Source organism: Gobius niger (assembly GCF_951799975.1).
Source record: "Gobius niger genome assembly, chromosome: 9".
In the NCBI taxonomy this organism is placed as follows: domain Eukaryota; kingdom Metazoa; phylum Chordata; class Actinopteri; order Gobiiformes; family Gobiidae; genus Gobius; species Gobius niger.
The window spans coordinates 1,538,087-1,565,555 of NC_136860.1; the positions used below are offsets into that span (position 1 = coordinate 1,538,087).

At 48.1% G+C, this 27,469-nt stretch overlaps 1 protein-coding gene across 1 annotated transcript in view; it reads left to right on the top strand.

Moving 5' to 3' along the window:
- Positions 1–27,469, top strand: part of dnah7 (dynein, axonemal, heavy chain 7) — a gene marked incomplete at its 5' end in the record, with an annotated part of 144,708 nt that overhangs the window by 96,340 nt on the left and 20,899 nt on the right. Inside the window, 11 exons of the mRNA XM_079563737.1 lie at positions 5,432–5,767; positions 5,837–5,963; positions 7,276–7,470; positions 11,138–11,230; positions 11,316–11,492; positions 11,666–11,827; positions 12,025–12,225; positions 12,450–12,611; positions 12,694–12,879; positions 16,840–16,977; positions 23,794–24,024. Of these exons, the coding sequence (XP_079419863.1) occupies positions 5,432–5,767; positions 5,837–5,963; positions 7,276–7,470; positions 11,138–11,230; positions 11,316–11,492; positions 11,666–11,827; positions 12,025–12,225; positions 12,450–12,611; positions 12,694–12,879; positions 16,840–16,977; positions 23,794–24,024 (2,008 nt within the window). The remainder of the gene's footprint in view (positions 1–5,431; positions 5,768–5,836; positions 5,964–7,275; positions 7,471–11,137; positions 11,231–11,315; positions 11,493–11,665; positions 11,828–12,024; positions 12,226–12,449; positions 12,612–12,693; positions 12,880–16,839; positions 16,978–23,793; positions 24,025–27,469) is intronic.

Here is a 27,469-nt window from a genome sequence, read left to right on the forward strand (position 1 = left end):
CGTCCTCTGCAGACACTCTCCGTCCTCTGCAGACACTCTCCGTCCTCTGGAGACACTCGCCGTCCTCTGCAGACACTCTCCGTCCTCTGCAGACACTCTCCGTCCTCTGCAGACACTCTCCGTCCTCTGCAGACACTCGCCGTCCTCTGCAGACACTCTCCGTCCTCTGCAGACACTCTCCGTCCTCTGCAGACACTCTCCGTCCTCTGCAGACACTCTCCGTCCTCTGCAGACACTCTCCGTCCTCTGCAGACACTCGCCGTCCTCTGCAGACACTCTCCGTCCTCTGGAGACACTCGCCGTCCTCTGCAGACACTCGCCGTCCTCTGGAGACACTCGCCGTCCTCTGCAGACACTCGCCGTCCTCTGCAGACACTCTCCGTCCTCTGCAGACACTCTCCGTCCTCTGCAGACACTCTCCGTCCTCTGGAGACACTCGCCGTCCTCTGCAGACACTCGCCGTCCTCTGCAGACACTCTCCGTCCTCTGCAGACACTCTCCGTCCTCTGCAGACACTCTCCGTCCTCTGCAGACACTCTCCGTCCTCTGCAGACACTCTCCGTCCTCTGCAGACACTCTCCGTCCTCTGCAGACACTCTCCGTCCTCTGCAGACACTCTCCGTCCTCTGCAGACACTCTCCGTCCTCTGCAGACACTCTCCGTCCTCTGCAGACACTCTCCGTCCTCTGGAGACACTCGCCGTCCTCTGCAGACACTCGCCGTCCTCTGGAGACACTCGCCGTCCTCTGCAGACACTCGCCGTCCTCTGCAGACACTCTCCGTCCTCTGCAGACACTCGCCGTCCTCTGCAGACACTCTCCGTCCTCTGCAGACACTCTCCGTCCTCTGCAGACACTCGCCGTCCTCTGCAGACACTCTCCGTCCTCTGCAGACACTCTCCGTCCTCTGCAGACACTCGCCGTCCTCTGCAGACACTCTCCGTCCTCTGCAGACACTCTCCGTCCTCTGCAGACACTCGCCGTCCTCTGCAGACACTCGCCGTCCTCTGCAGACACTCTCCGTCCTCTGCAGACACTCGCCGTCCTCTGCAGACACTCTCCGTCCTCTGCAGACACTCTCCGTCCTCTGCAGACACTCGCCGTCCTCTGCAGACACTCTCCGTCCTCTGCAGACACTCGCCGTCCTCTGCAGACACTCGCCGTCCTCTGCAGACACTCTCTGTCCTCTGCAGACACTCTCCGTCCTCTGCAGACACTCTCCGTCCTCTGCAGACACTCTCCGTCCTCTGCAGACACTCTCCGTCCTCTGCAGACACTCGCCGTCCTCTGCAGACACTCGCCGTCCTCTGCAGACACTCGCCGTCCTCTGCAGACACTCTCCGTCCTCTGCAGACACTCGCCGTCCTCTGCAGACACTCGCCGTCCTCTGCAGACACTCTCTGTCCTCTGCAGACACTCTCCGTCCTCTGCAGACACTCTCCGTCCTCTGCAGACACTCTCCGTCCTCTGCAGACACTCTCCGTCCTCTGCAGACACTCGCCGTCCTCTGCAGACACTCGCCGTCCTCTGCAGACACTCTCCGTCCTCTGCAGACACTCTCCGTCCTCTGCAGACACTCTCCGTCCTCTGCAGACACTCTCCGTCCTCTGCAGACACTCGCCGTCCTCTGCAGACACTCTCCGTCCTCTGCAGACACTCGCCGTCCTCTGCAGACACTCGCCGTCCTCTGCAGACACTCTCCGTCCTCTGCAGACACTCTCCGTCCTCTGCAGACACTCTCCGTCCTCTGCAGACACTCTCCGTCCTCTGCAGACACTCGCCGTCCTCTGCAGACACTCGCCGTCCTCTGCAGACACTCTCCGTCCTCTGCAGACAGACACTCTCCGTCCTCTGCAGACACTCTCCGTCCTCTGCAGACACTCTCCGTCCTCTGCAGACACTCTCCGTCCTCTGCAGACACTCGCCGTCCTCTGCAGACACTCTCCGTCCTCTGCAGACACTCTCCGTCCTCTGCAGACACTCGCCGTCCTCTGCAGACACTCTCCGTCCTCTGCAGACACTCTCCGTCCTCTGCAGACACTCTCCGTCCTCTGCAGACACTCGCCGTCCTCTGCAGACACTCGCCGTCCTCTGCAGACACTCTCCGTCCTCTGCAGACACTCGCCGTCCACTGCAGACACTCTCCGTCCTCTGCAGACACTCGCCGTCCTCTGCAGACACTCTCCGTCCTCTGCAGACACTCGCCGTCCTCTGCAGACACTCGCCGTCCTCTGCAGACACTCGCCGTCCTCTGCAGACACTCTCCGTCCTCTGCAGACACTCTCCGTCCTCTGCAGACACTCGCCGTCCTCTGCAGATACTCGCCGTCCTCTGCAGACACTCGCCGTCCTCTGCAGACACTCGCCGTCCTCTGCAGATACTCGCCGTCCTCTGCAGACACTCTCCGTCCTCTGCAGACACTCGCCGTCCTCTGCAGACACTCTCCGTCCTCTGCAGACACTCTCCGTCCTCTGCAGACACTCTCCGTCCTCTGCAGACAGACACTCTCCGTCCTCTGCAGACACTCTCCGTCCTCTGCAGACACTCTCCGTCCTCTGCAGACACTCTCCGTCCTCTGCAGACACTCTCCGTCCTCTGCAGACACTCGCCGTCCTCTGCAGACACTCTCCGTCCTCTGCAGACACTCGCCGTCCTCTGCAGACACTCGCCGTCCTCCGCAGACACTCTCCGTCCTCTGCAGACACTCGCCGTCCTCTGCAGACACTCTCCGTCCTCTGCAGACAGACACTCGCCGTCCTCTGCAGACACTCGCCGTCCTCTGCAGACACTCTCCGTCCTCTGCAGACACTCGCCGTCCTCTGCAGACACTCTCCGTCCTCTGCAGACACTCTCCGTCCTCTGCAGACACTCTCCGTCCTCTGCAGACACTCTCCGTCCTCTGCAGACACTCGCCGTCCTCTGCAGACACTCGCCGTCCTCTGCAGACACTCTCCGTCCTCTGCAGACACTCTCCGTCCTCTGCAGACACTCTCCGTCCTCTGCAGACACTCTCCGTCCTCTGCAGACACTCGCCGTCCTCTGCAGACACTCTCCGTCCTCTGCAGACACTCTCCGTCCTCTGCAGACACTCGCCGTCCACTGCAGACACTCTCCGTCCTCTGCAGACACTCGCCGTCCTCTGCAGACACTCTCCGTCCTCTGCAGACACTCTCCGTCCTCTGCAGACACTCGCCGTCCTCCGCAGACACTCGCCGTCTCCGTGCGTCGTATTCTCTCCGGGAGCCGCTGACCTGTGGTTTAAGGCTCCACACGCGCTGATATCTCCCCCGGTGGTGTTGGATCTGTTTCTGAGGAGGACGGTGTTTAACTCCACGGGCGCGGCGCCGTTATGGGCCGTAAACTCCCCCGTGTCCGCTCTGACCTTCAGTCTCTCACTGCTTTATGGTCGTCTTTCCTTCAAGGAGCTTCACTCGTGACCCAGATGTTCCGCCTGGAGCCGTTTATCCCCCCCAGCCGCCCGGAGGATCACCGTTTGTCATTCACAGCCATGCCACTCTCACCGAGCTCTGGCTTTGTTTGTTCCACAGTGTTAGCCTCGTGCCCCTGGGCGTATCTTTGTACTGCTTTCTTTATTCACACCTCGTGGTATTGGATTGGTGCTCGATATCAGCTTTGGGACTTGTATTTTCAAACATAATATTAATGTGCAAAGGTTTGGGCACCGTAGCATCGTAGCCTCAATATGACATCTATGACTTTCACCTTTTGCTTTTCTTGGAGCCGAGAGTCTTTCAGCTCTAGTTTGAGTGATTTTAGCTCTTTCTTCCAAAGCCTTCCAGAGCAGAGAGGTTTCTGGGCCGTCTCTCACTGCTGCTCTTCAGAGGTTTATCCACAGATCTTCAATGGTGTTTTGATCAGAAACTGTGAAGGCCAAACCTTTACACCTCTTCATGTCGTCCATCGTGGATTTTGAGCTGTGTTTGCGATCATTACCCGTTTGTAGAAGCCGTTCTTTAGCTTTTTCACAGATGGTGTTACGTTTTCAATCAGAATTTGTTGGAAATTCTTTTTGTCCATTCATCGTTTTACCTAAAAATGTTGCCTGTGCCACTGGCTGCAACACGACCCCACAGGATGATGATGGATCCGCCCCCAGGACTTGATGCAGAACCAAAAGCTCCAACATATCAAATCAAAATAATAGTACGCTGGTCATGCACGTGGTCTGGACATTGGTGCTGAGGTGGGAGAGGACCTCATGTTGGAAGCTGATCATTTGAATTCGAACACTGTCATTTTGTCCTTGGGCAAGACACTTCACCCACCTCTCCTCCAGTGTATGAATGCCAGTGTGAATGAGAAGTTCTTTGGAAAAGCACTATACACTGCAAATTATTATGCAAATGACATTTTCCAAATTGTCAACTCAATTGAGAGTCAGCATCATTTTCAAGTCTTTCACTGGTCGAGGATCATTTAAATGTGGTGGAAAAAAAATCCCAGTGATAACAGTATTTTTTTCAAAAATAAATATAGTAAAAACCTCAAAATCCACTGTTCCAAATTATTATGCAACTCATGGTTTCAATACATTTTAAAGCTTGTAATTAACTGAAAATGGTCATTTGTTGTATTTGTAGCATTAGGAGGTCATATTTACTGAAATCAAAAGATATTTCAATCAAAAAAATATTAACAGGTCAAGTTATATTTTACCAAAGGAGCCCTTGTGTGAAGCAGCTTCAAAATTCTTAAATCCATTAAACTTGTGAGTTTTTGGACAGTTTCTGCTTGGATTTCTTTGCAGGATGTTAGAATAGCCTCCCAGAGCTGCTGTTTGGATGAAAACTGCCTCCCACCCTCAGAGATGTTTTTTTTGTTTGTTGAGGCTCCAAAGGTTCTCAATAGGGCTGAGGTCGGGGAGGAGGGGGTCCACATCATGATTTTCTCTCCTTTTATGCCCATAGCAGCCAGTGATGCAGAGGTTTTCTTTACAGCAGGACATGGGGCGTTGTCATGATGAAGATGATCTTGTTTGGGAAAACACGGCTCTTCGTTTTGTAGCATAGAAGACAGTGGTCAGTCATATTGCTTGAAAATGATGATCTGCATAATAAAGTGGAACACCCTTTTTCAGTGGTTTTTCCCGTAACTGGGCTTAACCTGAAAACTGATCATCCCAGGTCTCTGAAATTAATGTCAGTGATTCATAGAGCCCGAGACACGACACCATCCATGAGTTTCATTATTATTGTTTTTGACACAAAAATACAATTTGCATAATAATTTGGAGTAATTTTGTGTACAAGTTGAGACCGTTTACGCCGAGAAGAGCTGGTGCAAAGTTTTGGTCTGAGGAGAGGCGAGCCGCCGTCAGCCGACATGTCTTCAAGGGATTATTCAGCGAGTCAAACACTCGTAAGTAAAGATCTCCTCCAAACATTGTCTGAGTGTGTGTGTGATCTCCTCAGGGAGCTGAAGGAGACGGAGGATAAGATCCTGGAGGTGCTGTCGTCGTCCGAAGGGAACATCCTGGAGGACGAGACGGCGGTGGAGATCCTGTCCTCCTCCAAAGTCCTGGCCAACGAGATCTCGGAGAAGCAGCGCGTGGCGGAGGTGACGGAGAAGAAGATCGACGCCACGCGGATGGAGTACGCCCCCATCGCCCTGCACTCCGCCATCCTGTTCTTCTCCATCGCAGACCTGGCCAACATCGAGCCCATGTACCAGTACTCGCTCCCCTGGTTCATCAACCTCTTCATCGGCTCCATCGACAACTCGGAGAAGAGCGAGGACCTGGCCCAGAGGTGAGAGACCTTCAAGCTCCCTTTAGATCAGACGTGTGAGTGTGATCTATCTCCTCCTCTGTGTCCCAGGCTGCAGATCCTCCAGGACCACTTCACCTACTCCCTGTACGTGAACGTTTGCCGCTCGCTGTTCGAAAAGGACAAGCTGCTGTTCTCCTTCTGCCTCAGCGTCAACCTGCTCACGCACCGCAAACTGGTAACGGCTCACTTTAACCTGGACCGGCTCACTTTAACCTGGACCTGCTCACGCACCGCAAACTGGTAACGGCTCACTTTAACCTGGACCGGCTCACTTTAACCTGGACCTGCTCACTTTAACCTGGACCGGCTCACTTTAACCTGGACCGGCTCACTTTAACCTGGACCTGCTCACTTTAACCTGGACCTGTTCACTTTAACCTGGACCTGTTCACTTTAACCTGGACCGGCTCACTTTAACCTGGACCGGCTCACTTTAACCTGGACCTGTTCACTTTAACCTGGACCGGCTCACTTTAACCTGGACCTGTTCACTTTAACCTGGACCGGCTCACTTTAACCTGGACCTGTTCACTTTAACCTGGACCTGTTCACTTTCACCTGGACCGGCTCACTTTAACCTGGACCTGTTCACTTTCACCTGGACCTGTTCACTTTAACCCAGTTTTGTAGGTTCTTCAAATGAGGCGTTTCTCTGGCCTTGTCCTGCGAGCTCCAGTCCAGAAGCTTTTAGATTTGTGTAAAGCCGAAGTGGAGAAACTGCTCGGTTAAGGCGGGGGTTAAAGGTTAAATCTGTTTGTAACACTTTAACCTCTTAACTCCCATCTGAACCAAACGCATTCTCTCCAGTTCAGCTTTACCCAAATCTGAAAGCTTCTTGACTGGCAGTCACAGCCTATAGGCCATAGTAATGGTGCATTTGAAAGCTAAGACCACGTTGTTACCGTGTCCTCACTTTTTTGTCACTTTTTTGTTACTTTTTTGTCATTTTTTTGTCACATTTTTGTTACTTTTTTGTTACTTTTTCGTCACATTTTTGTTGCATTTTTGTCACTTTTTTCTTGCGTTTACGTCTCGTTTCATCACTATTTTGGCCCTTATTTTCACTTTTAATAGAAATCAAACTTCAGGTGGGAGTTAAGAGGTTAAACCAGTGAAACGGGGCTGTTTCCTCACAGACTTCATTATGGAGCGTGTTCTTCAGTGAGAGCTTAGCCCCCCCCCCCCCCCCTCAGCACTGGATGTCTCTTCATGAACATATGTCAGAAAATCCTCATGTTCCGTTTGCTCGGCGCAGGAGGAACATCTGCTTTGAACAGCTGTGTGCCGAGTTATTCACATCACATGCGTCTTCAAAACTCGCAGAAGTAGGAAGTTGCTAATTGCCGACAGGAGCAGATCTGTGATTCCCTGCAGCTGTCAGCGCGGAGGAGAACGCGGAGGAGAACGTGGTGGAGAACGTGGTGGAGAACGTGGGGGCTGGTGTTTAATATCACAGAAGCCTGACGGGGTTTGCTCCTTTGTCGCAGGTGGATGAGTCCGAGTGGCGCTTCCTGCTCACGGGCGGCGTGGGGCTGGACAACCCTCACTCCAACCCTTGCACCTGGCTCCCCAAGAAGTCCTGGGACGAGATCTGCAGACTGTCCGACATGGAGAGCTTCAAAGGTCTGAGGCAGGACCTGGTGCGGCTCAGGAACGAGTGGAAGAACGTCTACGACAGCCCCGTGAGTTCAACCTTACAGAGTCCAGGCAGAGTCCACAGTCCAGGCAGAGTCCACATAGAGTCCACACATAGCCCTTTTCTACCAAGCTGGTGCTGGTTCTGGTTCTGGGCCAGTTCCAGTTTCAGAACCGGTTCTTTCGTTTTCCACTGAAAAAACGCTGGCTCTTGGTTCCAAAATCTGGTGCCGGTTGGGAACCAGTTAAAAGCTGGACCAAGAAACGAGCACCGGTGATGTCAGCGGCTGGGGGCGTGGCTTTCTCCTCCAACAAACAATCAATATTAGTTAGTTTGTGCTTAGAACTTCCTGGAGAAGCCAAAACAGTCTCTGTGGAGGAAACTGTTGTTTTGCTTTATGCTCTTTAGCTAAAACAAGAGTTAGACATAACATAAACTTATTTTTCTGTATTTTAGAACCAGAAGTGGCTGTAGTAAGATGTTACTATCCATTTTTGATGTTGACTTCCCAAAGCGTTGCTATGACAACAGGCACAGCTCTCATTTTGGTGGGAAACCAAGTCAGTCTGGAACCAACCCAGCACCAGAACCAGCTCTGAACCAACACTTTGGTGGAAAAGCCCTAACAGAGTCCATACAGAGTCCATACAGAGTCCAGGCAGAGTCCAGGCAGAGTCCACACATAGGGCTTTTCCACCAAGGTGCTGGTTCTGGGCTGGTTCTGGTGCCGGGTTGGTTCCAGACTGACTTGGTTTCCCACCAAAATGAGAGCTGTGCCTATTGTCATAGCAACGCTTTGGGAAGTCAACATCAAACATGGATAGTAACATCTCACTACAGCCACTTCTGGTTATAAAATACAGAAAAATAAGTTTATGTTCCTGTCACAGCAGCCGTTAACATTTTGATTTCTTCTTTCTAACTCTTGTTTTAGCTAAAAATCATAAAGCAAAACAACAGTTTCCTCCACAGAGACTGTTTTGGTTTCTCCAGGAAGTTATAATCACAAACTAACTAATATTAGTTTTTTGTCGGAGGAGAGAGCCACGCCCCCAGCCGCTGACATCACTGGTGCTCGTTTCTTGGTCCAGCTTTTAACTGGTTCCAAACCGGCACCAATTTTTGGAACCAAGAGCCGGCATTTATTCAGTGGAAAATGAAAGAACCGGTTCTTTCATTTTCAGTTTCAGCCCTTTTTTGTGCATACGACTGTAGAATAAGGTGTGCTCACATTGGACATACATTTTTATTAACCACATTTAACTATTATGAAATACAGGCTGTATCGTCCTCAGATCGGAAAATATCCTTTTAGGAAGCCCAAGCAGGGGGTGAGGAGCTCAGAGTAGAGCTGCTGCTCCTTCACGTCAAGAGGAGCAGCTGAGGAGCCTCCTGGTCTCTCAGGGCCCAGGCCCAGGACACGATGGAGGGACATGTCTTGGCCCCCCCAGAACAGCTGGCAGTCTGGGGGTCTCTGCTCAGAGCTGCCTCCTCGACCCCGCCCTGGATAAAGCAGAAGAAAATGCATGGATGGAAAATAACATTTTAGCAGAAAATGTGGCCAGAGTTTCTGTGAAGGGCCCCCTCCCTCAGTCACAGGTGTCAGCGCATAAATCTGCATAACAACGATATTACATGATGTGAACACGCCGTAACATACGTGTGAAACATCTGCTTTAGCACAGAACAACATACAGTGTTCTTATGTCACTGTAGCCTTTTCTGATACAGAAGTGAACATTGTGAAAAAGGTCCTCACGCTGTTGGTGATGTTTCGGGGCCGACATCCCTGCACTTCCAGAAGATTTAAAGATTCAAATGACTCGAAGCACAACTCTCACCCTCTGTGACCCGGGGGAAGGGTCTGAAACGTGGGTTTTGTTTCATACCGTTTCCTTCCTGCACCACAGCGCCTCCTCCTGTCCGTCTCATGTCATGAAACGCTGAGAGCTGAGCGTGACATGTTTTTCGCAAAGACAACAGTTTCAAACAGCTCCGTGTCTGTCATTATTTAGGATTCTGGAGCTTAATTTCCCTGGAAACGTCTGATCAAAGTTTGAACCTATTTTAGTTCCGCTGTAAAGTCGTCATTCTGTCACAGTCGCCCTTTAAATTGTCACTCCGGAAACTTCTAAACCGTATTGTTTTTGTTCTGTGTGTTATTGTGGATAAAACCGCGACATCCCTGACCCGTCTGTCGTCTCCTGTTTCCTGCTCCGTGCCGCTCGAGTCTGACAGCGCCGCCGCCCCCCCCCCCACGTGTCTGTCAGACGAGCAAACGCTTCTCACACAATCAGGAAAAGCTCTAATTGAATGTTTCCCTCGTCAAAAAGCTCCGCCGCTCTCCGCGCTCCGGCAGATGTTCAATCAGCCCCGCGCTCCCAATCACCCGCCGCACCTCCCGCTAATAAACCCGCTTTGTTCCAGCAAAATCAGCCTTATTTAATCCTGAGGAAACGCAGCTGCTCCATCGCAGAGGGAGGGGGGGCCACACCTGTCCAAGGAGGACTTACAGACACTTATTCATCCTCATATTCCAGAATAACTGACGTAAATCCATATTAGGAATCCAGATGTTTGATGATTATAGTGTCACGGCGACGCATAAAGAAGCAGCAGCTTCCCGCTCTCTTGGTACAGCACAACAACAGAGCGGTGAAAGCACGGCAAAAAGCCACTAAAGAGCAAGTGACAAAAGAGCTACAAAAAAAGCAACAAATAGTGATGAAAACGCCACAATAAGAACATGAAAGGAACAGAAGAGCAACAAAAGCTCTGCAGAATAGTGGTACCTTTGTGATGGAAACACTATTAAAATACCACTAAAGAGCAACAAGAAACGTGATGACAATACGGCAACAACACGAGAAAACAAGATCTGTTTCGATCAGTTTTGTAGGTCTTTCAAATGAGGCGTTACTCTGGCCTAAAGGCTGGGAACTCCAGTCCAGAAACTTTTAGATTTGGGTAAAACTGAACTGGAGGAAATACACTTGGTTAAGGCGGGGGTTAAGAGGTTAAAAAGCATGACATTTGATTCAAACTGGTTTTAAAACCCCTCCTGGAACGTCCACCTTCACGTGGTGGAGGGTTTGACCTGAACGATCCTGGAGCTCTGCTGTCGGGGCTTCGTGCCCCTGTAGGGTCTCCCAGGACAAACAGGTCCCATAGGTGACGGGTCAGAGAGCGGGTCAGAAGCTCCTGATGAGAGACCAACAGGCCAGAACCATGAGGCCGTCCTTCTGTGGAAAATGGATGGGTATTAAATCTAAATTTAAATAAAATGTGCCTTTGAGACAGTTAAGTTATACTTTATTAATCTAGAGAAATGAGTTCTCTGCATCTGACCCGTCCTCAGTGTCTCAGGGCGACCTGTAGGAGCAGTGAGCTCCAGCGTGGGGAGCCCATCTCCATGATGTGGAGCCATGCTGGAGGTCAGAAACACCTGGCTGGAGGATTCACTTTCAGGATTCATTTTGTGCATTCCTTGTGCCATTAACCTCTTATAGTTTGTCCAGTTCAGCTTTACCCAAATCTAAAAGCTTCTCGACTGGAGCTTATGCCTCATTTGAAAGCTAAGGCGTCATGTCATGGTTTTCATTGTCATTTTATAGTGTTTTTGTGGCTCTTTTATTGTGGAAAAAGGAAAGTGATGTGGTCTGTCAGGAGTACCTTTAACTGGATGGATAACGTTGTGACCTGTGTGTCCTCAGAGCCCTCACCAGACGCCGTTCCCCGAGGCCTGGCAGGACCGGCTCAGCCAGTTCCAGAAGATGTTGGTGATCCGCTGCCTGCGCCCGGACAAGGCACGTGTGGCTGAGACGCTTCAGTACGAGGCGAGGCGTGGCGAGGCGTGGTGGGGCGGGTCTAACAGCGTCTGTGCCTCTGCAGGTCGTCCCGATGGTGCAGGAGTTCGTCACGGCGTCTCTGGGCCGTCCCTTCATCGAGACGCCTCCCTTTAACCTGGCCCAGGCCTTTGGGGACAGTCACTGCTGCGCCCCGCTCATCTTCATCCTCTCCCCGGGCTCCGACCCCATGGCGGCGCTGCTCAAGTTCGGAGACGAGCGGGTACGGGCCCTAAAACTGTCTTCATCCAAGTACTTTAGATGACTGACTGGATTAGTACAAGATCAATAACATGTTTATTCAAAGCTTAAACTATTGAAATGCGTTCCCACTTTTGTGCCTTTTGGATAAATGTTCTGAACAAACCTCCTGAACCGTGTCTGACTCCGGCTCAGGGCTTCACGGGGAACAAGCTGGCGTCGCTGTCTCTGGGCCAGGGCCAGGGCCCCATCGCCATGACGATGATCTCCTCCGCCATCCAAGAGGGGACCTGGGTGGTGCTGCAGAACTGCCACCTGGCCACGTCCTGGATGAGCACCCTGGAGCGAGTCTGCGAGGTGAACACGCACATGACATGACACACGTGTGGGCAGAACCTGAACACACGACACACGTGTGTGCAGAACCTGTGGATCACTGACCGGAACATCATGAGACTCTAAACACATGACATGCACTTTTTAACAGGGAAACATACAGCTGATGTTTCTGTGTAGAGGGACAATAGGTAACTAAGCTCCTCTCTCTTCCTCAGGAGCTGAACCCGGACTCCACACACCCGGACTTCCGGCTGTGGCTCACCAGTTACCCCTCCCCCACCTTCCCCGTGGCCGTGCTGCAGAACGGGGTGAAAATGACCAACGAGGCGCCCAAAGGCCTGAAGTCCAACATCGCACGCTCCTTCCTCATGGACCCCATCTCTGACCCCGAGTTCTTCGACGGCTCCTGCAAACCCGTACGACACACTCACCTCGTACATGGAAAATACAGTTCTGCTCTGAAACACTTTTCCTGAATATAACAGTCTGTGCCTGGTCTGTCTAAGCTTTAAAGCCATTTTATTCGCCTGAGTTTGATCAAACAGTTCTGCAGCTGGACGTTTTTCATCCACCATATCTTCCACAAGCGTTTAGATGATGGAAACTGAAGTGCACTCTGAGCTGTGACTCTGTGTTTCAGGCCGTGTTTAAGAAGCTTCTGTACGGCCTGTGCTTCTTCCACGCGCTGGCGCAGGAGCGCAGGAAGTTCGGGCCTTTGGGCTGGAACATTCCCTACGAGTTCAACGAGACCGACCTGAGGATCTCAGTCCAGCAGCTGCACATGTTCCTGGAGCAGTACCAGGTCTGAGGCTTACTCTACATAACCACACTTTAACCCTCTGTCCTATAATAAGCGTTCTGTGTGGTCTCCTGTGGCGCCGTAGGAGGTCCCCTTTGACGCGCTGCGGTATCTGACCGGCGAGTGTAACTACGGCGGCCGAGTCACTGACGACTGGGACAGACGGACTCTGCGGACCATCCTGTCCATCTTCTACACCTCGGACATCGTGCATGACCCTGGGTACACCTTCGACCCCAGCGGCCTGTACTTCGCTCCAGCAGAGGGCGACGTGAGTCACTTTCCTCTTCCTTCAATAACTCTAATTAATACAGAGGTGTTTCAGATGTTAGCAGATCGTTACTGTTACATATTGATACAAATATGTTTTTCTGTGTTCAGTAATGTGAGATACTGTCTCTGTTGACCTAACTGTCCATATCTGCTGCAGTCTGCTACATGTGGTAGAACTTCTCTCAGCTCTGATGGCCTGGGCTCATCAAACAGTCTTTTTCCCATGATCACTTTGTGTGCAGCAGCGTATTCTCTCTGTGCACCCGCTAAAAACATCATTATTACAGAGGATTCCTGTGGTCTGTGCTTCAGAGCAGAGTCAGACCGACAGCTGTGATCAGAGCTAAAGCAGCTTTGTCCTTTTGGTCATGCAGATTAAGTAGCCATGTGCTCGGGTGTGCGTGTGAGTGTCAGGTCACAGGGAGAGTTAGAGCACAGTATTAAAGAGGGGGTATTCTGCTTTTTTCAGTCCCATAGCACCAGTCTATATCACACTACAATGATGACAAACCTTCTGTTGGTCTGTAAATGCAGTAAATTAGAATAACTGCCTTGTATAAAATGTCTCTCTCAAAATGGCTGTAGTGAATGTCTTGAAATAGGCCTCTGTCTCTTTAAGAACCTCTGAGCCTTTAGACACGCCCCCTCCACACGCTGTCTGTGGCATCAGTGGGGAGGGGGTTCTGCTGAGGAGCAGTGGTTGGTTACTCGGCTCGGAGGCGTCTCCAGGAGGTGGGGGCGTTCCTAGGAGGACTCAGGCAAACCTATCCCTAAAATGGCCGCCATCAGAGTTTTTACAGATTACTCAGAAATACGTGAATGTGCCAAGGCAACACTTCAGGCATGTTTTTAATGAGGGAGTGACAGAATAACATGATGGAAAGCTGGAAAAAGTACATTTTGCATAATACCCCCCCTTTAACCTGCTGATCTGTCTAAGCCTAATTCTTTTTGAACTTTCTCCTTTTGTAACGAGTGAAGCGACGTTGTAGCTAATTCAGGAAATCTCAAAACCGTCATAAAATCAGCATCATACAGTCTTTTTTCTGCTCTGACATGAAACTAAGATGTTATGGGAGAAAACACCGACCACTGTGTGAAAAAGCGATGCCTCCACCTGCCGCGCCAGGTTTGGATCCTTTCCGTCCAGGGTCTGACGATTCTGTGGACGATCCAGCGTCTTCTCTCGTTTGATGAATGAGCTCCAGTTGTGACGAATCTGTCGGCGCCGCCTCAGATCCTCCTCTCCAGTCGCTTTCCTTCCACACTTTTCCTCCCAATTTCCCTCCATTTGTGTTTGAGCCTGTTCCTCTGCGTCTCAGTGATGGCTGCTCATTATCTGCTCCTCTCTCCCCCCTGTCTCCCCCTCTCTCCCCCCTCTCCTGCCTGCTCTCAGTCTGTCCGTCTTTAAAAGTGTTGTTTGTACAGCGCTCATTACCGGAGGCTGAGTTACCTTTGAAAGCGCTCGGCGGGACGTCAGCGCACACACCAAACTTTCACATGCATTTGTTAACTCCCTCCCACAGTTTATCCGCCGTTCCTTCTGCGCTCGCCCCCCCGCGGACTCATCTTTTATTCATGAGGCTCATTTGCATATCCATTAGCACAAATGTCAACGTCGCTGCTCGCGCTGATTGTAATTACACCACTTGTTTTTCTGTTATTTTAAAACATGCCTCGTTCATAACGGACTCAGACTCAGAGCTCGTGTTAGGAATCAGAGAGAGGAATCATCTCTAACAGACTCAGAGCTCGTGTTTGGAATCAGAGAGAGGAATCATCTCTAACAGACTCAGAGCTCGTGTTAGGAATCAGAGAGAGGAATCATCTCTAACAGACTCAGAGCTCGTGTTTGGAATCAGAGAGAGGAATCATCTCTAACAGACTCAGAGCTCGTGTTTGGAATCAGAGAGAGGAATCATCTCTAACAGACTCAGAGCTCGTGTTAGGAATCAGAGAGAGGAATCATCTCTAACAGACTCAGAGCTCGTGTTTGGAATCAGAGAGAGGAATCATCTCTAACAGACTCAGAGCTCGTGTTAGGAATCAGAGAGAGGAATCATCTCTAACAGACTCAGAGCTCGTGTTTGGAATCAGAGAGAGGAATCATCTCTAACAGACTCAGACTCAGAGCTCGTGTTTGGAATCAGAGATTTATTTATGGTTTATTTGGTAGGGACAGTGCAAGTTAATGAACAAGCCACACCGGATTGTAGCCTTAGGCTAATTTTCATCCGTCGTCCCCCATGCGCACTCTCAAACACACTCTCATACATCCTGGCCTATTGTACATGTTTTTAGTGGTAGGGGAAACCGGAGTACCCGGAGGAAACCTACGCAGACACGGGGAGAACATGCAAACTCCACACAGAAAGGCCCCGTCCTTGGTGGGAATCGAACCCGGACCTTCTAGCTGTGAAGCACAAGCACTAACCGCTGTGCTACCGTGCCGCCTAGAGAGGAATCATCTCTAACAGACTCAGAGCTTGTGTTTGGAATCAGAGAGAGGAATCATCTCTAACAGACTCAGAGCTCGTGTTAGGAATCAGAGAGAGGAATCATCTCTAACAGACTCAGACTCAGAGCTCGTGTTAGGAATCAGAGAGAGGAATCATCTCTAACAGACTCAGAGCTCGTGTTAGGAATCAGAGAGAGGAATCATCTCTAACAGACTCAGACTCAGAGCTCGTGTTAGGAATCAGAGAGAGGAATCATCTCTAACAGACTCAGAGCTCGTGTTTGGAATCAGAGAGAGGAATCATCTCTTACAGACTCAGACTCAGAGCTCGTGTTAGGAATCAGAGAGAGGAATCATCTCTAACAGACTCAGACTCAGAGCTCGTGTTAGGAATCAGAGAGAGGAATCATCTCTAACAGACTCAGAGCTCGTGTTAGGAATCAGAGAGAGGAATCATCTCTAACAGACTCAGACTCAGAGCTCGTGTTAGGAATCAGAGAGAGGAATCATCTCTAACAGACTCAGAGCTCGTGTTTGGAATCAGAGAGAGGAATCATCTCTAACAGACTCAGACTCAGAGCTCGTGTTAGGAATCAGAGAGAGGAATCATCTCTAACAGACTCAGAGCTCGTGTTAGGAATCAGAGAGAGGAATCATCTCTAACAGACTCAGACTCAGAGCTCGTGTTAGGAATCAGAGAGAGGAATCATCTCTAACAGACTCAGAGCTCGTGTTTGGAATCAGAGAGAGGAATCATCTCTAACAGACTCAGACTCAGAGCTCGTGTTAGGAATCAGAGAGAGGAATCATCTCTAACAGACTCAGACTCAGAGCTCGTGTTAGGAATCAGAGAGAGGAATCATCTCTAACAGACTCAGAGCTCGTGTTTGGAATCAGAGAGAGGAATCATCTCTAACAGACTCAGAGCTCGTGTTTGGAATCAGAGAGAGGAATCATCTCTAACAGACTCAGAGCTCGTGTTAGGAATCAGAGAGAGGAATCATCTCTAACAGACTCAGAGCTCGTGTTAGGAATCAGAGAGAGGAATCATCTCTAACAGACTCAGAGCTCGTGTTTAGAATCAGAGAGAGGAATCATCTCTAACAGACTCAGAGCTCGTGTTTAGAATCAGAGAGAGGAATCATCTCTAACAGACTCAGACTCAGAGCTCGTGTTTGGAATCAGAGAGAGGAATCATCTCTAACAGACTCAGACTCAGTGTTTGGAATCAGAGAGAGGAATCATCTCTAACAGACTCAGACTCAGTGTTTGGAATCAGAGAGAGGAATCATCTCTAACAGACTCAGACTCAGTGTTTGGAATCAGAGAGAGGAATCATCTCTACCTGAAGGAAACACAGATCCAGACCTGTCCAAGACGATGTTTTGTATAATTCAATCCAAAATAATCTTAAACCTTTTTTTTATTTTTAGAAGCAGTGTTTGTCTCCGAGTTGAAGAATGAAAAGCATTTTAACGAGTCTTTTTCTCACGTCTCCAGTACAACAGTTACATCGAGTACACGAAGGCGCTGCCCATGAATCCGTCTCCGGAGATTTTCGGGATGAACGCGAACGCAGACATCACCAAAGACCAGGCGGAGACGCAGCTGCTGTTCGACTCCATCCTGCTCACCCAGGTACTACTGCAATACTGCTGCAAGACTACTGCAATACTACTGCAATACTACTGCAATACTGCTGCAATACTACTGCAATACTACTGCAATACTACTGCAATACAGAGACAGGACCTCATACTACTGCAATACAGAGACAGGACCTCAAATACTACTGCAATACAGAGACAGGACCTCAAATACTACTGCAATACAGAGACAGGACCTCAAATACTACTGCAATACAGAGACAGGACCTCATATACTACTGCAATACAGAGACAGGACCTCAAATACTACTGCAATACAGTGACAGGACCTCATATACTACTGCAATACAGAGACAGGACCTCATATACTACTGCAATACAGAGACAGGACCTCAAATACTACTGCAATACTACTGCAATACAGAGACAGGACCTCAAATACTACTGCAATACTACTGCAATACAGAGACAGGACCTCAAATACTACTGCAATACAGAGACAGGACCTCAAATACTACTGCAATACAGAGACAGGACCTCCAATACTACTGCAATACAGGGACAGGACCTCATATACTACTGCAATACAGAGACAGGACCTCAAATACTACTGCAATACTACTGCAATACAGAGACAGGACCTCAAATACTACTGCAATACTACTGCAATACAGAGACAGGACCTCAAATACTACTGCAATACAGAGACAGGACCTCAAATACTACTGCAATACAGAGACAGGACCTCCAATACTACTGCAATACAGGGACAGGACCTCAAATACTACTGCAATACAGAGACAGGACCTCAAATACTACTGCAATACAGAGACAGGACCTCAAATACTACTGCAATACAGAGACAGGACCTCAAATACTACTGTAATACAGAGACAGGACCTCAAATACTACTGCAATACAGAGACAGGACCTCAAATACTACTGCAATACAGGGACAGGACCTCAAATACTACTGCAATACAGAGACAGGACCTCAAATACTACTGCAATGCAGAGACAGGACCTCAAATACTACTGCAATACAGAGACAGGACCTCAAATACTACTGCAATACAGAGACAGGACCTCAAATACTACTGCAATACAGAGACAGGACCTCAAATACTACTGCAATACAGGGACAGGACTTCAAATACTACTGCAATACAGAGACAGGACCTCAAATACTACTGCAATACAGAGACAGGACCTCAAATACTACTGCAATACTACTGCAATACAGAGACAGGACCTCAAATACTACTGCAATACAGGGACAGGACCTCAAATACTACTGCAATACAGGGACAGGACCTCAAATACTACTGCAATACAGGGACAGGACCTCAAATACTACTGCAATACAGGGACAGGACCTCAAATACTACTGCAATACAGGGACAGGACCTCAAATACTACTGCAATACAGGGACAGGACTTCAAATACTACTGCAATACAGGGACAGGACCTCAAATACTACTGCAATACAGGGACAGGACCTCAAATACTACTGCAATACAGAGACAGGACCTCAAATACTACTGCAATACAGGGACAGGACCTCAAATACTACTGCAATACAGAGACAGGACCTCAAATACTACTGCAATACAGAGACAGGACCTCAAATACTACTGCAATACAGAGACAGGACCTCAAATACTACTGCAATACAGAGACAGGACCTCAAATACTACTGCAATACAGAGACGGGACCTCAAATACTACTGCAATACAGAGACAGGACCTCAAATACTACTGCAATACAGAGACAGGACCTCAGATACTACTGCAATACAGAGACAGGACCTCAAATACTACTGCAATACAGGGACAGGACCTCAAATACTACTGCAATACAGAAACAGGACCTCAAATACTACTGCAATACAGAGACAGGACCTCAAATACTACTGCAATACAGAGACAGGACCTCAAATACTACTGCAATACAGAGACGGGACCTCAAATACTACTGCAATACAGGGACAGGACCTCAAATACTACTGCAATACAGAAACAGGACCTCAAATACTACTGCAATACAGGGACAGGACCTCAAATACTACTGCAATACAGGGACAGGACCTCAAATACTACTGCAATACAGGGACAGGACTTCAAATACTACTGCAATACAGGGACAGGACCTCAGATACTACTGCAATACAGAGACAGGACCTCAAATACTACTGCAATACAGAGACAGGACCTCAAATACTACTGCAATACAGAGACAGGACCTCAAATACTACTGCAATACAGAGACAGGACCAAATACTCAAATACTACTCCAATAAAAGAGTTTATCAGTCATATCCAGTAAGTTCTGTGAGTCATGACATTGTTCTTTATAATTACAGGCACAGTTCTTTTTTTTCCCACAAATGTGTGAGTTTCCGAGATCCTGAAGGACAAATCTGTTTGAATAAGTGTTCTAAAGATGCTCCTGAATCCCCCTCTGTGCGGCAACACCACGGGGCGATGACAGTATTTACATTTCATGATCTGAAGTTGGATTATGGGCTTTCAAAGTAATGCATAAACAGCAGAGCCGCTTTGTGCTGGTTTAATTCCCTCTGCCACCAGCCGAGGGCGCTCCAGTCACACTTGGAGACACAAACCAACACAGCCCAGGGTGAGAACCAGTCCTTCCCAAACACGGCAGCTTTATTAACTGAAACTCTGAGATCAGTTTTAATCTGAGAGGGATATTCCGGAGCAGGTCTGTGGAATATTCACAAACACGCCCAGATCTGATCAGACACACGGATCAGGGAACGACCTGCGGTGAGAGTAATGGAATACTGAGGGAAGTCTGAAATCCTCAGCGTGGAGCGGATAATGATGCTCCTTCCACTGAACTCTCAAACCGCCATCCGCCCGCTCTCCCTCAAAGAACAGCCCCGTTATGTGCGGCGCCTAATTACAGCCAGGCAGGTGATTCCAGCGAGATGATGACAGAGGAGCCGAGGAAACCGTCCTTTTACCACATGGACATGTGATTTAGAGGAAGTGCTTTGTGAAGGACCAGCCTGATGTGTGGAGTTTGTGTCGTGAAAGAGGTTTGCCCTTTATGATCACATACTGACCCTGAGGGCCGTCATGGCGGTGGGAAAAGGCGCTGTATTGCCTGTGATTTAAGGTGTTGTTTTAGTCTTATGTATCTGTCGTCTGTTATATTGATTTATTTATTCCCTGTCTTGTCTGGGTTTGGAGACGTGTGGCATGGGGGGAACCTGGGTGAAAAGAAAAAAACATGTTGTGTATTGTAGACCTCAGGACCCGCAATGTGGATATTAATAATAATAATAATAATAATAATAATAATAATAATACATAAGTCTTATATAGCGCTTTTCGGGGGACACAAAGACACTTTACAAATACAAAATTCTCGCTTTACATGAGCACAAAAAGCAAAAAAAAAAAAGAGGATCAAGACGCCTTTACGTTTATGTTGTTCTGACGGATTAGGAGCAAAATGGACATTTTCAAGCTTTCCATCATGTTATTCTGTCACTCCCTCATTAAAAACATGGCTGAAGTGTTGCCTTGGCACATTCACGTATTTTTGAGTAATCTGTAAAAACTCTGATGGCGGCCATTTTAGGGATAGGTTTGCCTGAGTCCTCCTAGGAACGCCCCCACCTCCTGGAGACGCCTCCGAGCTTTGGTCACCAGCCGAGTAACCAACCACTGCTCCTCAGCAGAACCCCCTCCCCACTGATGCCACAGACAGCGTGTGGAGGGGGCGTGTCTAAAGGCTCAGAGGTTCTTAAAGAGACAGAGGCCTATTTCAAGACATTCACTACAGCCATTTTGAGAGAGACATTTTATACAAGGCAGTTATTCTAATTTACTGCATTTACAGACCAACAGAAGGTTTGTCATCATTGTAGTGTGATATAGACTGGTGCTATGGGACTGAAAAAAGTAGAATACCCCCTCTTTAAACGAGTGTAATCTTGATTTCAGACCTGCTCAGGAGTTCTGCCCTGGATCCTCCTGTGAAATCATGTTCACGTCTCTGTGTGACTGAGGTTTAAAGGAATAGGCCACCGTTTTTACATACTAAGATATGTTCTTACCTAACCTTAGCCGAGTTAATATATCCCCGTCTGGTCTTTGTCCGTGCGCTCTGTCACGCAAACGGAGAAGAAGAAGAAGATCTTTATTTATATAGCGCCTTTCACAGACATATAGTCACAAAGCGCTTTACATGAGACAATTGTAAGTTCACTCCACACTCGGTGGTGGTAAACTACGTTTGTAGCTTCAGTTTTCCCTGGGGGAGACTGTCAGAGGCGCTTTCGCGACTACACACGTCTGCGCCAACGGACCCTCTGACACCACCATACATTCCCTCACACACATCATTCATCCTGGCCTATTGTGCATGTTTTTAGTGGTAGGGGAAACCGGAGTACCCGGAGGAAACCTACGCAGACACGGGGAGAACATGCAAACTCCACACAGAAAGGCCCCGTCCTGGTGGGAATCGAACCCGGACCTTCTAGCTGTGAAGCGAGAGCACTAACCGCTGCGCTACCGTGCCGCCCATACGCAGCCTCTCCCACATGTCATATAGCTCCAAAAAAGCTCACGATAGAAGCTACCAAGCTCTTCCACGTGTTCCCTATTTAAATAAAGTTACGTGAAGTGTTTTCATGCGAAGTATATTTACACAGAAATGTAACATGTCGATTTTATAAGCAGATAAAAAGGGGAACTATATTGTGAGGCGTAATGATACAGGAGCACAGCGTCCGCGCAGTAACTCCTAAAGACTTCCCCGCTCACTTCCGTCAGTAGAAGCTGCGTGACTTGTACAGAGCCTTTTACAACAAGCAGAAAATATATTTTGGGAAAGTGCTGCACATTCCTACCTCATGGTGGAGCTCCTGAGTCCTGTGTCGTCGTCCGGGGTGAGTTGGAAATCTGTGAAACATTACTACACTATATACTTTCTGCTTGTTATCACAGCCCGGCACGATGCACGTAAAAGGCATCGTTCACAAGTTATCCACGCTTCTTCAACTGTTCTCTGCTGCTCTACAAGTCACGCAGCTTCTACTGACGGAAGTGAGCGGGGAAGTCTTTAGGAGTTACTGCGCGGACGCTGTGCTCCTGTATCATTACGCCTCACAATATAGTTCCCCTTTTTATCTGCTTATAAAATCACTTCACGTAACTTTATTTAAAAAGGGAACACGTGGAAGAGCTTGGTAGCTTCTATCGTGAGCTTTTTTGGAGCTATGTGACATGTGGGAGAGGCTGCGTATGTGCTCCGTTTGCCTGGCAGAGCGCACGGACAAAGACCAGACGGATATATTAACTCGACTAAGGTTAGGTAAGAACATGTCTCAGTATGTAAAAACGGTGGCCTATTCCTTTAAGTCTCTGTGTGAGCTCAGTCATGAAGCAAAGATTAAAGTCGTCTCATTAGTGCAGCTGCTCTTCATGACATCGACATGCTCTTTTATAACACCATCATTTTACACATACGTGGCTCTAATTATGCAGACACACTTGTTATTACGAAACACACACGCACACACACACACACACACACACACACACACATGCACACACACACACACACACACACACACACACATGCACACACACACACACACACACACACACATGCACACATGCACACGCTCCTCACAGGCAGAGCTGTCATGTCGAGCCTCGTGCCTCCGCTGGCTCTGGTCCGACTGCCCTGCTCCGTTCACTCTCAGTGATTGCCCTGATACAGAATGTTCTTGCTCCTTTGTGAAGATGACATTTAAAGTTTCCCAGTCGCTCAGAACAGTGTGATCTGCTCCGGGTACAGCCTGCTCTCAGCCTCAGCGGGAACTGTTATTTTTACATGACTTCATGAACCTTCAGAGCACTTTTATCTGGCTTTGTCCACATTCATTCACATCAAACTGTTGAAAAAGCTGCGTTTCCACTTTGTTAAGTTGCTACGCAGCAGGAGAAAACATCCACTTCCTTTAGTGCTTCAGCTTAGAGGTTTCTGACTTGTTTCAATGAGTAACAACAGATCCAACTCTCTTTACGATGTTTATTCTGACGTTTGAGTCGGAGATTTATCCAGGGAGTAACTCCAGCAGAAGTTTCAGAGTGATTCCTCTCATTTAAACTCTCTGGGCCTTAAAGCAGCGTGAGCCGGTGGCGTTGTGCTGTATAGCGCCGTGTCCCGCGTTGTAGCTGAGGTGTTCTAATTTCCCTCTCGCTCCATCACGGCGTGTTTATCTGTCTGTTTACAGCGCTCATTAATCGGCTCTGTCACGGGGGCCAGGGGTGGGCGCTGGAGAGGGATAGTGCCCTGATGAAGACGCATGGATACGGATTGGGGAGGCATTCATCCCGAGTTATAATCAGCCGCGGAGCTCACGGCTCAGCGGAGAACAAAACAATCATCCTCATTGTCATTAGAGAAGCTTCGTTAACGCGGGGCGCACATGAAACGCTTTTATGGACCAGAGAGACGACCGTGTGTCTGTGCGGAGTCCAAGAGCCCGGACCGGGCTCATGGACCGGTTTACCTTTAAGGTGAGACAGATTTAGTCACTTTGTCTGCACATGCGTCTCCCGTCTTTAGCCAGCGCTGCCTCCCACAAAGGAAATGACCATATTTGGATACAGAGTGTTGTCAAGGGGATTCCATGTGTCACATTGATACCAAACATGTCAGTATTTTGTGAATGAATAAGTGTTGTTAAGGACAAAACTAGACACAAATCTCAAAAGAGCATCTCAACTTATCCGTCTCTATGAACTCATTTTATTGAGTAGGTTTGTCAGTGACTTAGCTCTCCCCTCTGTCTGCAGTCGCGGTCCTCGGGCGGAGACGGACAGTCCTCTGACGACATGGTCTTCGACGTGGCGGCCGACGTCCTGAGCAAACTCCCCCCTGACTTCGACCTGGAGGCCGCGATGAGGAAGTTCCCCACGAGCTACAACCAGAGCATGAACACGGTGCTGGTCCAGGAGATGGGCCGCTTCAACAACCTGCTCCGCACCATCCGAGCCTCCTGCGTGGACATCCAGAAGGCCATCAAGGTACTGACCTAAAGAGACAACAAGGTACTTTACTAAGGAGACAACAAGGTACTGCACTAAAGAGACAACAAGGTACTGACCTAAGGAGACAACAAGGTACTGACCTAGAGAGACATTAAGGTACTGACCTAGAGACTACAAGGTACTGACCTAGAGAGACAACAAGGTACTGACCTAGAGAGACATTAAGGTACTGACCTAGAGAGACATTAAGGTACTGACCTAGAGAGACAACAAGGTTCTGACCTAGAGAGACATTAAGGTACTGACCTAGAGAGACATTAAGGTACTGACCTAGAGAGACATTAAGGTACTGACCTAGAGAGACATTAAGGTTCTGACCTAGAGAGACATTAAGGTACTGACCTAGAGAGACATTAAGGTACTGCCTTAGAGAGACATTAAGGTTCTGACCTAGAGAGACATTAAGGTTCTGACCTAGAGAGACATTAAGGTTCTGACCTAGAGAGACATTAAGGTTCTGACCTAGAGAGACATTAAGGTTCTGACCTAGAGAAACATTAAGGTTCTGACCTAAAGAGACATTAAGGTTCTGACCTAGAGAGACATTAAGGTTCTGACCTAGAGAGACATTAAGGTTCTGACCTAGAGAGACATTAAGGTTCTGACCTAGAGAGACATTAAGGTTCTGACCTAGAGAGACATTAAGGTACTGACCTAGAGAGACATTAAGGTTCTGACCTAGAGAGACATTAAGGTACTGACCTAGAGAGACATTAAGGTTCTGACCTAGAGAGACATTAAGGTACTGACCTAGAGAGACATTAAGGTTCTGACCTAGAGAGACATTAAGGTTCTGACCTAGAGAGACATTAAGGTTCTGACCTAGAGAGACATTAAGGTACTGACCTAGAGAGACATTAAGGTTCTGACCTAGAGAGACATTAAGGTACTGACCTAGAGAGACATTAAGGTTCTGACCTAGAGAGACATTAAGGTTCTGACCTAGAGAGACATTAAGGTTCTGACCTAGAGAAATATTAAGGTTCTGACCTAAAGAGACATTAAGGTTCTGACCTAGAGAGACATTAAGGTTCTGACCTAGAGAGACATTAAGGTTCTGACCTAGAGAGACATTAAGGTTCTGACCTAGAGAGACATTAAGGTACTGACCTAGAGAGACATTAAGGTTCTGACCTAGAGAGACATTAAGGTACTGACCTAGAGAGACATTAAGGTACTGACCTAGAGAGACATTAAGGTTCTGACCTAGAGAGACATTAAGGTACTGACCTAGAGAGACATTAAGGTACTGACCTAGAGAGACATTAAGGTTCTGACCTAGAGAGACATTAAGGTTCTGACCTAGAGAGACATTAAGGTTCTGACCTAGAGAGACATTAAGGTTCTGACCTAGAGAGACAACAAGGTACTGACCTAGAGAGACATTAAGGTTCTGACCTAGAGAGACATTAAGGTACTGCCTTAGAGAGACATTAAGGTTCTGACCTAGAGAGACATTAAGGTTCTGACCTAGAGAGACATTAAGGTGTGACCTAGAGAGACATTAAGGTTCTGACCTAGAGAGACATTAAGGTACTGACCTAGAGAGACATTAAGGTTCTGACCTAGAGAGACATTAAGGTACTGACCTAGAGAGACATTAAGGTACTGACCTAGAGAGACATTAAGGTTCTGACCTAGAGAGACATTAAGGTACTGACCTAGAGAGACATTAAGGTACTGCCTTAGAGAGACATTAAGGTACTGACCTAGAGAGACATTAAGGTTCTGACCTAGAGAGACATTAAGGTTCTGACCTAGAGAGACATTAAGGTTCTGACCTAGAGAGACATTAAGGTACTGACCTAGAGAGACATTAAGGTACTGACCTAGAGAGACATTAAGGTTCTGACCTAGAGAGACATTAAGGTACTGACCTAGAGAGACATTAAGGTACTGACCTAGAGAGACATTAAGGTTCTGACCTAGAGAGACATTAAGGTACTGACCTAGAGAGACATTAAGGTACTGCCTTAGAGAGACATTAAGGTTCTGACCTAGAGAGACATTAAGGTTCTGACCTAGAGAGACATTAAGGTTCTGACCTAGAGAGACATTAAGGTTCTGACCTAGAGAGACATTAAGGTTCTGACCTAGAGAAACATTAAGGTTCTGACCTAAAGAGACATTAAGGTTCTGACCTAGAGAGACATTAAGGTTCTGACCTAGAGAGACATTAAGGTTCTGACCTAGAGAGACATTAAGGTTCTGACCTAGAGAGACATTAAGGTTCTGACCTAGAGAGACATTAAGGTACTGACCTAGAGAGACATTAAGGTTCTGACCTAGAGAGACATTAAGGTACTGACCTAGAGAGACATTAAGGTTCTGACCTAGAGAGACATTAAGGTACTGACCTAGAGAGACATTAAGGTTCTGACCTAGAGAGACATTAAGGTTCTGACCTAGAGAGACATTAAGGTTCTGACCTAGAGAGACATTAAGGTACTGACCTAGAGAGACATTAAGGTTCTGACCTAGAGAGACATTAAGGTACTGACCTAGAGAGACATTAAGGTTCTGACCTAGAGAGACATTAAGGTTCTGACCTAGAGAGACATTAAGGTTCTGACCTAGAGAAACATTAAGGTTCTGACCTAAAGAGACATTAAGGTTCTGACCTAGAGAGACATTAAGGTTCTGACCTAGAGAGACATTAAGGTACTGACCTAGAGAGACATTAAGGTACTGACCTAGAGAGACATTAAGGTTCTGACCTAGAGAGACATTAAGGTACTGACCTAGAGAGACATTAAGGTTCTGACCTAGAGAGACATTAAGGTTCTGACCTAGAGAGACATTAAGGTTCTGACCTAGAGAGACATTAAGGTTCTGACCTAGAGAGACATTAAGGTACTGACCTAGAGAAACATTAAGGTTCTGACCTAAAGAGACATTAAGGTTCTGACCTAGAGAGACATTAAGGTTCTGACCTAGAGAGACATTAAGGTACTGACCTAGAGAGACATTAAAGGGCCTATATCATGCAAAATCGACTTTTTGGAGCTTTTAGCCATGTTGTTATGCTATTTCCTTATTAAAAACACCCCCAGAGTGGTTTGTGGCTTCATTCACGCAGCTCTCAGTAATCCTCCTGAATCCTGCTCTCTGAGCAGCTGCTCCTCCCTCTCCTGGTGAACGACTGAGTGTTCAGTTGTGTCGTAACAGCGGAACGGAAGTGCTCAACGTCTGTAATGCAATGTGTTAATTCTATGCTTACGGCCTGATTTTAATTTGTAAAACAGCTTTTTCATTATTTCTGTCGTAAGTGAGAAACAAAGAGTAAAAAATGAAATAAAAATAAAAATAAAAAAAAAATAAAAAAGGAAGTGCCCGAGGTGCTTCCAGGTCAGCTGAGGCCAAAACAAACACATCGCGTCTGAACAGATCAGTCATGTTTGCGCTGCAGCTGTGAAGATGG